General features: G+C 33.6%; 1 protein-coding gene across 1 annotated transcript in view; it reads right to left on the minus strand.

Moving 5' to 3' along the window:
* Nucleotides 1-16,858, minus strand: part of CCDC138 (coiled-coil domain containing 138) — a 75,091-nt gene that overhangs the window by 31,452 nt on the left and 26,781 nt on the right. The window contains exons 12-13 of the mRNA XM_051984275.1: nucleotides 11,168-11,357; nucleotides 6,138-6,314 (exon numbers count right to left, since the gene is read on the minus strand). Coding sequence (XP_051840235.1) covers nucleotides 6,138-6,314; nucleotides 11,168-11,357 — 367 coding nt within the window. The remainder of the gene's footprint in view (nucleotides 1-6,137; nucleotides 6,315-11,167; nucleotides 11,358-16,858) is intronic.

Raw genomic sequence — 16,858 nt, forward strand, 5'->3', positions numbered from 1 at the left:
TTCGGTTCTGCAAACATATATTGTATCTAGGATATACTGCAACATATCCAACATATAAAGGACTGCTTGCCATCTAGGGGAGGGGGTGGAGGGAGGGAGGGAAAAAAAAATCGGAACAGAAACGAGTGTCAATATATAGTAATTATTAAATAAAAATTTAAAAAAAATAATAGAGGTAATGCCAGAAAAAAGTAATGAGACTTTATCAAAAGTTCACACTCGTCTCATATCAGTATTTTTATACATCTTAAATGAGATGAGTAGGAAATATTTTGCTAACCAGAAATCCATATATTAGTCTCAGATTGACAAATATTGCCTTTGTATCAGCTTTTCCAAAGTTCTTCTCTAAAGGCTCCCGTGCCCCATCCTCCTTTTTTCATGGTAGCTTATTTCTCCTATATTAAGAATCTCATTTCCTGAGATTATAAATAAATTGGAAAAGCATAGGATAGTTTATCTCTCACACCTGTGGAAGAGGAAAGAATTTATGACCAAAGAAAATTTTGATTATTATCAAATTGAAAAGTTTTTGTACAAACAAAACTAATGCAGACAAGATTAGAAGGGAAGCAATAAACTGGGAAAACATTTTTACAGTCAAAGGTTCTGATAAAGGCCTCATTTCCAAAATATATAGAGAATTGACTCTAATTTATAAGAAATCAAGCCATTCTCCAATTGATAAATGGTCAAAGGATATGAACAGACAATTCTCAGACGAACAAATTGAAACTATTTCTAGCCATATGAAAAGATGCTCCAAGTCATTATTCACCAGAGAAATCAAATTAAGACAACCACTACATACCTGTTAGATTGGCTAGAATGACAGGGAAAGATAATGCCGAATATTGGAGGGGATGTGGGAAAACTGGGACACTGATACATTGTTGGTAGAATTGTGAATACATCCAGCCATTCTGGAGAGCAATTAGGAAGTATGCTCAAAAAGTTATCAAACTGTGCATACTCTTTGACCCAGCAGTGTTACTACTGGGCTTATATCCCAAAGAGATTTTAAAGAAGGGAAAGGGACCTATATGTGCAAGAATGTTTGTGGCAGCCCTCTTTGTAGTGGCCAGAAACTGCAAACTGAGTGGATGCCCATCAATTGGAAAATGGCTGGATAAATTGTGGTATATGAATGTTATAGAATATTATTGTTCTGTAAGAAATGACCAGCAAGATGATTTCAGAAAGGCCTGGAGAGACTTAGGTGAACTGATGCTGAGTGAAATGAGCAGGACCAGATACAATATATACCATTATATACTTCAATAACAATACCATATAATGATCAATTCTGATGGACATGGCCATCTTCAATAATGAGATGAACCAAAGCAGCTCCAACAGAACAGTAATGAATTGCACCAGCTACACCTAGCGAAAGAACTCTGGGAGATGACTATGAACCATTACATAGAATTCCCAATCCCTATATTTTTGTCTGCTTACATTTTTGATTTCCTTCACATGCTAATTGTACAATATTTCAGAATCCAATTGTTTTTGTACAGCAAAATAACTGTTATAATATGTATGCTTATATTGTATTTACTTTATACTTTAACATACTTAACATGTATTGGTCAACCTGCCATAAGAGGAAGAGGATTGGGGGGAAGGAGGGAAAAAATTGGAACAAAAGGTTTGGCAATTGTCAATGCTGTAAAATTACCCATGCATATAACTTGTAAATAAAAAGCTATAATAATAATAATAATAAAAAATTTCATTCCCCAACTGATGAATGGTCAAAGGATACAGACAGACGATTTTCAAATGATTCAATTAAAGCCATCTACATGGCTTCATGAAGCTATATGAAAAATGTTCTACATTATGGAATATTATTGTTCTGTAAGGAATGACCAGCAGAATGAATACAGAGAGGACTGATGAGACTTACATGAACTGATGCTAAGTGAAATGAGCAGAACCAGGAGATCATTATATACCTCAACAATGATACTGTTTGAGGATGTATTCTGATGTGGATCTCTTCGATAAAGAGAGTTAATTCAGTTTCAATTGATCAAAGATGGACAGAAGCAGCTACACCCAAAGAAAGAACACTGGGAAATGAATATAAACTGCTTGCATTTTTGTTTTTCTTCCCGGGTTATTTATACCTTCTGAATCCAATTCTCCCCGTGCAACAAGAGAACTGTTTGGTTCTGCACACATATATTGTATCTAGGATATACTGTAACCTATTTAACATGTAAAGGACTGCTTGCCATCTGGGGGAGGGGGTGGAAGGAGGGAGGGGAAAAATCGGAACAGAAGTGAGTGCAAGGGATAATGCTGTAAAAAATTACCCTGGCATAGGTTCTGTCAATAAAAAATTATTAAAAAAAAAAAAAAAGAAAGAAAAATGTTCTAAATCATTATTGATTAAAGAAATGCAAATTAAAACAACTTGGAAGTACCACTACATACCTCTCAGATTGGCTAAGATGACAGGAAAAGCTAATGATGAATGTTGGAGGGGATGTGGGAAAATGGGACACTAATGCATTGTTGGTGGAGTTGTGAACTGATCCACCATTCTGGAGAGCAATTTGGAATTATGTTCAAAGAGCTATAAAACCCTTTGACCCAGCAGTGCCATTACTAGGTGTGTATCCCAAGGAAACCATAAAGAAGGGAAAAGGACCTACATGTGCAAAAATGTTTGTAGCAGCACTTTCTGTGGTGGCAAAGTGGAAAATGAGCAGATACCCATCAATTGGGGAATGGCTGAATAAGTTGCAGTATAGGAAAGTAATAAAATATTAATGTTTTATAAAAAAATGATGAAAAAGCCAATTTTAGAAAGGCCTGAAAAAATTTACACAAACTGATGCTAAACAAAACAAGTAGAATTAGGAATACATTGTATAATATATTCAGCAAGTATGTGACTTGCTGTAACAGCAAAACTGTGCAATAATCAACTATAAAAGACTCGGTTCTTCTCAGTGATTCAATGATCCAAGGCAAATCTAATAAACTTTATATAGAAAACACAATTTGCATCCAGAGATAAAACTATAGAGACTGAATGTAAATCAACACATGTTATATTCACTTTTTTTCCTTTTTCTTGTTTTTTTTTTTCTTTTTTGGTTTTTCTCTTTTGCTTTGAATTCTCTCCCAACATGATTCTTAAAGAAATGTGTTTTTTTAAAAAGTGTGTATGTATAACCAGAAAAAAAAGAAAAAAATTAAGGGGAAAAAAAATTAGTTCAATAGATTCAATTTGTCTAATACTTAAAAAATCTATCAACAATCTTTATCTTTCCTTCTTCCAAACCTCAAATTTCATCCTACATCTTCATCTACACTCTCTCCCATTAGTCTCCATCTAATGAAGAGATGGTGGTATTCTAGCCACCGCTTATTCTTCTCTGCTGGAACCCTGTAAACTTGAAACAGTTTCTCTTTACTTTCTATTTTAAAATCTCTTGCATTTTACTTGGTTTCTTAATATAAATATGATAAAATCTTATCCATTCTAAAAAAAGTTTCACTTGACTAGACTAATCCCCTGAATAATTATATCTTCCAGCTTTCACTGCTAACCTTGAGTGGTCGAATGCCTCCATTTGCTCAGCCAACAATCACTTCTCAAGCCCTTGGCAAATTGGTTTCTGACCCTTCTACTTGACTAAAATCACACTATCAAAGGTCAAAATTGATCTCGACATAAATTCAGTGGCCTTTTCCCAATCCTCTATGTCTTAAGAGAACTCTTTCCTTGACATCTCAAACTTTTGATACTGATAATTAATACTCTTTAATTCCCTAACATAGAATATTTAGATTCTACCTAAAGTTTTCTTTTTCCATATCTTCTTCCTTAATGACCTCATCATCTCCTAATATATAAAATTGTTATTCCTACTCAGATAATTAAAATATCCACAAATCCAACTTTAATATCAATTTTGAACTCTAGTACTTCATTATCAATGAATATCATTTTCACTGGATATCCTTTCAGTATTTCAAAATGAACATGTCCAAAACAGAGCTATAAACCAGGGATAGGTAATGTTTGCCTCATAGCCCATGAAATCATTTCTAAAGCAACCCACAAGTGGTGATGATTTGAAAGCTAGGTATAAGAACCTCCCACTGCTTGAGTTCAATAAGTTGATAATTTTGTATTGCTTGAGAATAATGTCATAAATATACAAATGGCCCCTGGCAGAAAAAAGGTTCTCCAACTATTAAAAACCACAACTAAGTGTGAAGGGGCAGGTCATTCTCCAAAAGCCTCCACAGCTATGAATTATAACACACTTGAAGGAACTGCAAATCAGACTTTACTGACTCAGGTGTTGCTTGTGGACTGGGAATGAAATAAATTGGAGGCAAGAGGAAAAAGGAGAGAGGTCAGAGAATGCAAGTGCCTCACAGTCTCCTTGTATCATTATCAACTTCTCACATGAAGGGATCTATTCTGCTGGTTAGAATTAGATTCCCAGCAGCCACTAGCAGGTAGCTCCCATAACACCCAGCAGCCACTAGCAGGTTGTTCCCATAATACCTAACCCTGTTATAAACTTTCCCCTATATCCACTAAAAATAATCACCAGACTTCCAGTTTTTTCATAATGTTAGGCTCATTTTTGATCTTTCCATGAACAGGACACTTACAGGACAAATAAGAGCAGTAGAGATGGTCCAGTCAGGTAAGTGTTTTCTAAGGATGACAGAGACACAGAATTTTTGTAGGAAGCAAAGAAACAACCAGTAGTTAAGAGTGAGAAAGATTACTGAGAAAGTGGGACTGAATCAATAAAGACACTGCTGGAAGAGACAGGACAGAATGGGATCATGGGAACATATCTTTTCCTTCTTTAAGCTCATTCTGAGTTTAACACCCACTTCCTACAGGAACATATTATTAGTTTAAACTGCTTCACTCCTCCTGAGTTTGTTCTTTTACTATGCCCTTACTTAGGGTTCAGAGTTTTTATTTCCTATATAACTAGATGCAAGAAAGGCCATCTCTCTTTATGTGAGATAAATAAAGGACATAGAGTAAAGTGACATGAGGAGGTAAATGGCTTCATATTTTTTGGTGTGAGGCAAATATGAGGCAAGGCCCTTAGCAAAAAATTGAGGAGTGGATGCCATGGGAGGCATGAGGAGGGATAAAAAGGTTTGGAATACTTACTATGATGAAACAATGAAATGATTAGGGAAATATAAAAGGAATGCATTGCTTCAGCTGGAGTCCAGTTGAGATTACATAGTGTAGTTGAGATTATGTTAACAAATTAGTAGTGAACTTAGTATGTTTTAGCTCCATTCAGCAGCTGTTACAATCCAAACAGAGGATCCTCTCAATATAAAAAATCCTCTAAAGTGAAGATTCCATTGAGAATCAGGACAAGGGTGACCTCTCTCAATCTTTATTTTCCCTCAAGGCTTAGTTCATGTGTTAATTTTTCAAGGGTCCCTTACTTCCTAATACTTTTTCATTCCTAAAATGACATCACATATATCTATTTGAATATGTACTGTATTGCCTTCATGTAATGTAAGCTCCTTTAAAGGCAGAGAATATTTTATTTTTATCCTTGCATCTAATGCCACCCAACTCAGTTCTTTACTCACTAATCAACAAATAGTTCACATTAGTAAATAAAAATATGATAAAATCTAATGTTGGTGGAACTGTGGGTAAAAAAAAAAGGAAGCATGCTATTATAATGACAATGGAGTTGAAAATTGGTCCAAACTTTTGAGGAAATAATATGTAATTATGTATTAAAGTCAAAAAAGGAGCAGGAAATGTGGACAATCCAGGTATAACAACATTAAAGAAAATGAACATCACTTGGCAGTAAGTTAATAATTAATAAATAACAAATTATAAACATATATAATCAATTATAATATTTAATATCTTGTTCTCAGCTTGCATGCTAATTTTCTTTTCTTTTCATATTAATATTAACTTGTAAATCAAAACCAAATTAAAATTTTACTTTTTTAACATGCTATAAATTTGTATTGAAATGAAAATCAACTATTGTCCCTGGATATTCCAAGGGTGACCACCTAGAGTAAAAAAACAAACAAACAAACATAATTTCCAATTTTTTCTAAAGACAGGCAATTTAAAAACTTACGAGATTCCACAGTCATTTGCAGTAAGCTATCCATGACATTAGAAAGCAGTCCTTTATTGGTTATTTTTAGATGACTTAGTATAACTGGCACAGCTTGATATTCCAAAAACAAGGCTTTTCCTTCATCTATCTTCAAGTCCAAACAAAGAGAATCAAATGCCTGAGCCAGGTAATCAACTGAAACACATTAAAAAATGAATCAACAATTTCCATAATCACTACCATAATCATTAAGCAGATGGAAGAAAACCAGAAATTGTCACTAACAAATCTTAAAAAGAAACAAAAATTAAATATTTCATTAAAGACTTTTTTCAAAACTAAATCTAATCCCCTCCCACTCCAAGAAAGAAAAAATAAAATAGCATTTCTCACTTCCTTCAAGGCTCAATTTTAAGTCTCACATCTTTTACCAGGCCTTTTTTGATTGTCTCAATTTTTAGCATTTACCTTTTTCCACAAAAAAATTATTTTGCGTACGTCTGGATGAGAACTTTAGAACAACTGCTACAAGGACAATATTTGTCAATGTGAGACTAATATTTAGATTTCTGGCTAGTAGTGAGAGTTCAATAGATGTTTGGATAATTTTCTAGGATTCTCTAAGTATATCATGAAATCATTTGTGAAGAGTGAAATATTTCCTCATTGCCTATTCTAATTCCTTTAAATTATTTTTCTTTTCTTACTGCTAAAGCCAACATTTCTAGTACAATGGTGAATAATAGTAGTTTCCCCCGATCTAATTGAAAATGTGTCCAACTTCAAATAATGTTTGCTGTAGGTTTTAGATACTGCTTATTATTTTAAAGAAAGCTCTCTTTATCCTTCTGCTCTCTAGCATGTTTACTAGGAATGGATGTTGTATTTTGTCAAAAGCTTTTTCTGTATCTACTGAGATTATCTATGATTTCTGTTGGTTTTGTTATTCATATGGTTGATTATGGTAACAGTATTCTTGATATTGAACAGTCCTGTACTCCTGATATAAATCCCATTTGGTCATAGTGTATTATCCTGCTGATAAGTTTCTGATATGTCTTTGCTATGATTTTATTTAAAATTTTTGCATCAATATTCATTAGGGAGATTGGTCTATAATTTTCTTTTTCTGTCTTGGCCTTTCCTAGTTTAGGTATCAGTGCCATAAAAGGCATTTGGCAGGACTCCCCTTTGTGTATTTTTCCAAATAGTTTATATAGTATTAGAATTAATTGTTCTTCAAATGTTTGATAAAATTCACCTGTAAATCCATCTGGTCCTACAGATGTTTTCTTAAGGAGTTCATTAATGACTTGTTCAACTTCTTTTTCTAAAATTAACATACTTTCTAAGACAATCCACTATCATTTTGCTTAGTTCTATTTGCTAGGGATTTTGTCCTTACCTTTCAAACACGGCTCCTACTATGGCCCTTTAAGTCCAGAATAAGTCTGAATCCCTATTTCCAATAATACACTTCAAATACTTAAAGATAGCTAGCTAAGTACATCCTTGTCAAATCTTCTCTATTCTAAGCTTAATATCATCATGCACCACCAATAATGCATTTTTCATTAAGTCTTAAGGATACTTCATATGTCAAAAATGATGTAAATATAAAGATGGCACCTAGGTAGTGAAAGGTACCAAGCCTGGAGTCAGGAAGACTCATCTTGCTAAGGACCCCATACAGTATTACTCTGGGCAAGTTACTTAACCCCATTTGTTTCAGTTTCCCCATCTATAAAATGAGCTAAAGTGGAAAACAGCAAACCACTTAATTTGCCAAGAAAAGTCCAAATGAAGTCACAAAGAGTAGGATACAGTTAAACTGAACAACAAATATATAGCTTCCGAAATGTTTATGTGCTTAGCTTTTAAAATCCTTTACAAACCTGGATCCAACTCAACTTTTCTATTCTTTGAAAATATCACTTGGTGTAATGAATAGAGCACCAGCCCTGAAGTCAGGAGAACCTGAGTTTAAATCTGATCTCAGACACTTAACCCTGCCTAGCTGTGTGACCCTGGGCAAGATACTTTACCTGAATTGCCTCAGCATTTAAAAAAAAGAAAGAAAGAAAGAAAAAAGAAAAAATCATACCCTTCATATACTTTTGATATGTTCAGTCAAACTGGCTGGCCTTCTTGTTATCTACACACACACACACACACACACACACACACACACACACACACACCTCTCAGAATTCCTTGGTTCCTTCATGTTAATTTCAAGCTCCATCTTCTTCATGAGGACTTTCTTAATACTTTCATATCCTAGGGTTCCCCCTCAATATTTTCCTTGTATTTATTTTGTATATGCACATGTTGTCTATCCTGGTGGAATATAATATCCATAAAAACAAGAAGCATTTATTTGGGCTTTTTTTATTCCTCAGCACTGAGATAAATACTTCTTGACTGAAATGTAGTTTTAGAGTTGTCTTTGGTGACACACTTAATAAAACATCTAATGAGGCATTTATTTCACAAAAGAATAAATTATTTAAGCTACTGTTATTAGTTTTAACAATTCAACATTTATTAAATTCCTACATCACTTATACTACTAGGCCCATATCATTCCTCACCATGACAACTATAAAAACTTCCTCTTTATTTCTCCTGCCTCAAGCTTCTGGCTAATAAAATCCACACTCCATAGAGCAACCAATGTATTTTACCTAAAGCACAGGTCTGATCGTGTCACTAACTCAAAAAACTCCAATAGTTCCCTACACCTCAAGGATTCAATATAAATTCATCACTTAGGCATTTTAATCTCTGCATAACTATTCTTATCTTCTTACTTATTACCTTCTCCATATACTTTGCAATCCATTCATCTTGCTAAACCCCCACACTTTCCACTCTAGCTCCCAATTTCACACCTTCATATTGAGTGTCCTTCATTCCTTACATACACCTCTCAAAATCCTTTAAAAACTCAATTAAGTGTTACATCTACCTGAAATCTTGCCTGACTCACCTACATATTAATGTAATCATCTTTTTGTATTCATTTTATATGCGTTATGTATTATATATATAATAATATGTATGTTTTATCCTCTTGAAGTAGAATTCAAGTTCCATGAGTTTAGAAAGGAATTCATTTTTGTATTTGTATCTCTACGGTTTAGTACAGTGCCTCGCATATACTAATAGGCCATTTGATAATTACTTACTGATTAAACAAAACTTTTTGCATTACATTTTAGAAAAGTTTACAAATGTCACAAAGCATAAACTTCCTAAAATTCTCCTCCCATAGTAATGGCTAGAAAATAGTTGATGTCCAAATAATGGCAATAGTTATTTGTTGCAAGAGAAATTTAATTTTTCTACTACATAATATAAAGTTTAGCATACTGCAATTAATCCTCAAGTCACCTTTTTATTTTTTACATTTTAGGTCTCTTGACCAGAAATCTGACAAAGAAATGAGAATTGTAGATTGTATCAGAGTGCAAAGCATTGATATGAAAATAATATCTACATGGGAAAAAAAAAAAAAAAACCTTCAAAAATAAAGATTTTAACCTAGCAGGCACTAACTTAATTAATAAATTATTTCTTATAAAATCTGGTTCAAAGAACAAAGAATGGTCTCCCTAACAGAATTTCTAATGTCTTTCATTTTAATTTAGCAAAAAGAAAGTAATCTAAAGTAGACTTAAATCATGAACTAATTTTTCTAAGTAGGAACAAAAGTTTGATCACAGCGCCACCTACTGCATTTTTTTAAGTTCACAAGAATGATAATTTCTTATTAACATCCAATCTTCTGATATGGTTTAAAATGAGTTGAATATTTCAAGGTATTATCAATTTTCCAAAATGGTACCTAATATCCTTTTTTAATAACTGCTTTATGATCTTAATTTTTCTAACATTGAAGCTTTCTAAAAAACATCACTAAAAATTTCTTATTCCAAAGAACTGGAAAGTACTTGGGAGAGGAAATAAAGAAACTGAACTTCCTGAAGTTACAGGACTTGTCTGAGGTCACAGGCAATGGCAGAACTGGAATTAGAAGCTGCATCTTAATTCAGGACTTTTTAAGTGTAAGCCCTCTATCTCCTGTTAGTCCCTACAACAAGTTTTTAATCAGATACTCTCTCATCTAGAGTAAGGGAGAAAGGTGGTTGTAGCAATTGGTATATGTATAGGCCTTCAAACCACAACAGTGATAAGTGTTTGTTGTACTAAAAAATAAGTAAAAAATACCTCCAAAACTTCATTTCTCTTCTGTATCTACTTTTCTCAAAAAAAAAAAAAAAAAAAAAGCAATGATGTAATAACAGTTACACAGAAGGAGTAATGGATTACAAATGAAGCAGTATAAACTATAAAACTTTATGAGGATTTACTATTCCTTCCTCCTACTGGCCAGCAATGTGAGATTGATGGGCAGGAAAGGCAAAGTACACATTCAAGAGTAAAAGGATTAGGGTCCCACCAAAGAATATAACCATATAATATAATGTCAAGTTTCAGATAATGGAATATCAATTTTTTTCTCCCACTCCTCCAAACACTGCCCCCTGCCCCAGCCTAAAGTGTTAAAGAAAATTCAAAGCAGAAACAGGTAAACAATTTAATCTAAGTCATTTTTCACATAATAAGTAAGTAAACAATGTGACTGAGAAAATTTAGAATTTGACAGTAACTATGTAAGTGTGTAAGTAACCATGGTCCTGGTTACTAGACTCAGATTTTCTAACAAGATTTTCTCCTGTTGCTCATCCACTAGATGGATAAAGAAATTCACTCTGAATAAATTGTCTCTTTGAACTACAGAACTAAACTCTACTTAAAACATAATCAATCAGTGTCAACTTATAATAAATATTCATGACATATCAAAAACTACATAATAGCATCAGAAAAGTAACTGAAACTTTTTTTAATGATAACCCAAATCAGAACCTTACACCCTACAACCATAAAATTGGTGCACACAGTAGAGGCTGTTGAATAATAGTTTTCCCTTACATCCCAAATATTTACCAAAAGTAAAGCTACAGATTGCAAGAGCTTACCTTGAGTTACTGTTTTGAGTACAATTAAAGTTGACAGAAATCTTAGAGATAAATTTGAGCTTTTAAAGAAAACTGCTGTCTTTGGCTTAGTTGCCACAAAAAGTTCTGGAGAAGCATCATGAATTCCCTTAGTTACTCCTTTGAAGAGTTCTTCACCCAGTCGCCTCATTGTTGCTGTCATAGTTGCATGCTATTAAAAAGATGTACTATTTTCACAGTGAGGTCACACATATATAAATTGAAGCCAAAATACAAATTCTAAGTAGTTTGTGATTCAAATTCTATATTAAAAAATTAACATAAGTCTAAATCATGAAAAAAAATTAATGACAGGATGAAATAATGGTGAAAAAAGATCTCATTAAAATATAAAATGCTTAAGTATTGCATATTGAGATATATTTAAGAAATTCAAACTTAACAGAAATTAACTGTCTACTAGAATCAAGATAAAATTATCATTTAAATTATTTATATCCAGAAAAGAAGGTATACCAAAAATGAGAGGATAAGAGATGGTCAGCCCAAGTGAAGTATCCATTGAATCCAAATGAAGTATCAAGCCCTTTCCATAAAATCCTCCTCCAATGAATCACTGTAATAGGAAGGAAATCCTAGGTTCCAAAGACCATACCAATACACTGCATATTCTTTGAGGTTCTACCAAGGTGGGAAGGCTTCAAAGTATGGTCACAGTCAATAAGTTCTATTACCTAAAATTAACCTAGAAACATATGGAAATACATTTCAATAGCAAACTGGCTATAAGCAATCAATTCTTTGGTCACAGGGAAACATGAAACAAAGAAAAATGTAAAAATGCTGTGCAGTCCTGTTCCACATTTGTAGTAACAGTGACAGAATGGCAGAAAAGAAACAGGAAGCAGATTTTTTTGTAGTGGCAAGGAACTGGAAACTGTCTGAATGCCCATCAGTTGAGAATGAATAAGTTACAGAACATAAATGTTATGGAATATTATTGTTCTACAAAAAACAATCAGCAGGATGATTTTAGAAAGGTCTGGAGAGATTTACATGAACTGATGCTAAGTGAAATAAGTAGAAATAAGAGAACATTGTACACAGAAACAAGATTATGGGATGATCAATTCTGATGAACCTGGCTCTTTTCAACAGAGAGGTGATTCAGGCCAGTAGCAATGATCTTGTGATAAAGAAAGCCATCTGTACCCAGAGAGGGGACTGTGGGAGGAACTGAGTATGGACCACAGTGTAGTATTTTCATCTTTTTTGTCATCGTTTGCTTACATTTTATTTTCTTATTTTTTTCCTTATGCAGCATGGTAATTGTGGATATATATAGAAGAATTGCACATGTTTAACATAATCCAATATATGTTAATACTGGATTACTTGCAGTCTAGGGGAGTGTGTGAGAGGAAGGGAGGGGGAAAAATTTTGGAACACAAGGTTTTGAGAGGGTGAATGTTGAAAACTATCTATGCATGTATTTTGAAAATAAAAAGCTAACGAAAAAAAGGAAAGGAATACGGAAGTACTCTTAATGTCAAATCTTTTGTCCAATAACCAATGAATTTATGCCTTCCTGGAGGAATAAATCAAATCCACATTGACATTCTTACCACAAATAAAACCAGAAGGTATAGAGGGGTTGCAATTAAATGGAAGGCTCATAGATTCTATTCTGAAAAGAGAAATAAAAGAGGATATGGACAATTGATTTCCTCCTAAGGCCAAATGCAACACAAATATAACATGGTTCACCTGTACATCTCACATTGCAGTCCCCATGATAACAACCAACAGAATATGCTGAAGACAACTGAAATTCTGTGCACTCTCCCAAAAAAGTCCCAGAATGGTCAGAAAGTTAGATCAAGGATATTAGGAGTACATAGTAGTACAGAGATCTAAACATCTCAGGGTTAGAAGTTTTGAGGTCCCTAGCCCGCTGAAACCACAAAGGACCTTGAAAATTCAGCACTCTACCTGCCAAGACAAACCTAGAAACTGTATGAACACAATTATAAACTGTCAGATCTAAACAAGTAGGAAAATATCAATTTGCTCATAGATAGGCTGAGCTAATATAATAAAAATGACAATTCTACCTAAATTGGTCTACTTATTAAACTGCCAAAAAATTATTTCCCAGAGCTAGAAAAAAATAATAACAAAATTCACTTGGAAGAATAAAAGAGCAACAAAATCCAGGAAATTAATGAAAAGAAAATACAAAAGATGGTGGCCTAGTCAGTACCTAGTAATAGTGCTTTATTATAAAGCAGCAGTAACCAAAATAATTTGGTAGTGGTTAAGAAATAAAGAGTGGTGGAACAGTGGATTAGATTAAATACACAAGACAATAATCAATGACTATAGTAATCTAGTATTTGATAAGCCCTCAAGCTCTAGCTTCTGGGATAAGAAAATGAGTCTAATCACAAATCAAAGAAAGAGGAAGTCAATACAAAAACCAAGTGGCCTAAGTTAAGACCAAGACAGACCACTTCTCTCAAAAGCATAAAAGGAGGCAGGGCCTGGCCCTTATACAAAATTCTCCATAGCAACTAGGGATAGTGAGATAAGTAAAGATAAGAAGATAAAGTCTATGCCAATTATAATAGATACCCCAAATCCAATTCAGAAGAAATTCTCAACTTTGAGATGAGATTGAAAAGGAAAAAATTCCCCACGGGATATGAATTCCTAGGGGGAAAAAATCAAGCAAAAGATTTTTTTAAATTGAAAATTTCTATAAACTATTGCCTTGAGAGTTCAAAAAAGGCAAAGCAAATAAGAAAAGCATTCAAGTCACTAACCCTGATATGAGATATGCCTTAAAAAAAAAAAAAAAAAAGAAAAAGAAACAGTCAAGCAAACAAGAAAAAAGGATGATAAAATGATTGAAAAAGTGAGGGAAAAAAGAGACACAAAAAGACCACAAATAAAAAATAGGTAAGAAAACAAGTAAAATCAAGGGAAAGAATATTTCAATGGATCTTTCTTCATAATGAAGATTGTTATGTCTAACTGCAATAACCTCAATCCAACCAACTTCTTAACTTATGCAACTCTTGTCCATGTCCTCCTGTAAATCTTTCACGGGGTCCCTCCAATGTGCTGACAGCTTTCCTCTAGATTTCTTGATATCACATAACCAAAAATGAGACACATTAACTAATTACCCCTAGATAACCCCTGTACCAGGGCCCTACTCCCTCAGGCTATCCAACTCTGATATCCTTTACACTACTTCTATTGAACAACATTTCTTCTTTTTTGGAAGCATCATGGTGTAAGTGAAGAAAGCCTACCAAGGAGTCAAAAAGAACAGGGTCCAAAGTCTTGCCTGATACATACTAGCTATTGTGATCATGGGCAAATCGATTAAACACCACTGTGTCTCAGGAAATTTTCTATAAGTAGACAAACTGCTTCCTTGTCTTGCTAAAAGGAGTATCCAAATGAGAAGTTACCTGAATCAATGAAATTACCACTTCCTCTCCAACAATTAAATCTCATATTTATTCTTTCTTCTAATCTAGTGATTTTTCACTTTTATGCCAACAAGTGACAATCTAGTGGACAAAGACCACTGAGAATGTTAAGGAATGATTTTCTATCAGAATACAATTAATTGCTTTTGGGGGGTTAAGAGGAAGAAATACTACTTAGTGCCATCATGTCTAGAACCTCTCAATTCACTTCCTGAAGAAAATGAAGAATACAAAACTTTTGCATAATTTGTAAGTCTTTGATTTCTTTCCCTTTCCTGAGCTATATAAACAACACATTCGACTTGCTACCTTTGTTTTATCAAGTACTTAAGTACTTATCAAGTACTAAAGTCTGTGTCGACTTAATTGGAAGGGGAATAGAATTCATCTCCATATTCTCTGCAACAGCCATTGACACAAAACATACAAAAATCTTGGTGGTCAAAATAAATGTTCATCATAAGCAATGCAATATATTATAAGCAAATGTCCTATTAAATATTTATTGTTGCCTTTGGAGAGACAATGAAACTGACTTAATTAACTTTTTGTCTTTCCAAGGAGAATTTTGAAGTCATTCTTCCATTTGGCTATAACTTTTTTTAATTTTCTGGTTTTGTTTACTGTAAAAATGTCAATATTGATATAATTGACAGTTCTTTTAGAAGTATGTTTACTGACTGGTTACTAGACAAGAAATACAATTAATCTACAAGCATTTATTGAGCATCTATTTCCCAGGCAACATGTCAGATGATAGGAATGTGAGAAAAAGTCAAAAATGAAATAATCCTATCAGGAAACAATCATGAACACACACAGGATAAAAAAGCAATTTGGCTGTCGGATAAGAAGGTACCTAGTATTTAGGGAGAATTGGACAAGTTTTTAGTGCACAATATGATATTTAAGCTGGATATTTAAGCTGAATCTTGATGGAAATTAGGGATTCCAAGAAGTGGAGATACAAAGGAAGTGCATTCCAGACCTGGTAGACAGCCAGTAAAGACATGGAGATGTAGTAAAATTGGAGTCTCGTGTCTGAGGAATAGTTAAAAAAAAAAAAAACCAGCCAATATAGCAGAAATATAGAATATGTAAAAGGAAATAATATGTAATAAATGAATTAAGGTAAATTGTGTTTTAAGAATCAAGGAGATGAAAGTAATATTTGATCAGGAGGTGATGGGAACCCAATGGAGGTTACTAAGTAGAGGAGAAATACAGTAAGATGTGAATTGTCACATTGGCAATTGTGTGGAGGATAGATAACAAGAATGATGAGAGACATGGCAGAGAAAATTGGAAAGCTGTTATTTTCATAGTCCTGATGAAAGTTATAAGGCCTCAATTAGAGTGATGGTTATGTTAATAGAGAGAAAAGACCCAAAAAATGTCAGAAGTATAAACTGCAAGAGTTGGCTACTGTTTAGATATGTGAGATATCACAGTGAGGAATTGAGGTAAATAGGTATTCTGAGATGTAAATGTAAATAATGTTAAAAGTATTACTGATAGTTAGGTTCCCCAGTAAGAATAAAGAATAGCTGTTCACCACTACAAATGCTTCTGTATTCCTCCCCCACCCCAGAATAAATCTGACAATAAGATAGGCCAGTTCCATAAAGCACAGAAAAACTGCTAATATCCACTTGCAGTCAAATCATTTTAATTAAATAGCTATATAAATGAGATAAGAAGGATTCTCTACAATGATAGGTCAAACTGGCAAAATTTAGTGCCTCAAAGGATGATATCATCCTTAAACTAAAATAGTCAACTTCAGAATAGAGACAGGTTTGTGGGAAGATGCGAATTCTATATTGGGACATGTCAAGTTTGAAATGCCTATGAGATATCCACTATGAAGTATATAATAGTCAGCAGGTGATTAGATCTGGAACTCAGAAGAAAGCCTGATCCTGAATATATTTATATATAATAGATTCACATCATCTATTTAGGAACAATGAAATTAAACTCACAAGAGATGGTGATGTCACCAAAGGAGAAAGAATAGGGAAAAAAAAGAGTGAGGAACATTGTAACTCAGAGGTAAGAGATGGATGAAGATCCAGTAAAGGACACTGGTAGCACTAAAGAGTGACTAACTAGACTGGTAGAAGAGCTGAAAAGAAAACAATGTCACAAAAATCCAAGTCGTAAAAGTATTCAGGAAAGGCTAATTAACCATTTCAAATGCTACCAA

Source organism: Antechinus flavipes, chromosome 3, assembly GCF_016432865.1.
Source record: "Antechinus flavipes isolate AdamAnt ecotype Samford, QLD, Australia chromosome 3, AdamAnt_v2, whole genome shotgun sequence".
Lineage (NCBI taxonomy): Eukaryota > Metazoa > Chordata > Mammalia > Dasyuromorphia > Dasyuridae > Antechinus > Antechinus flavipes.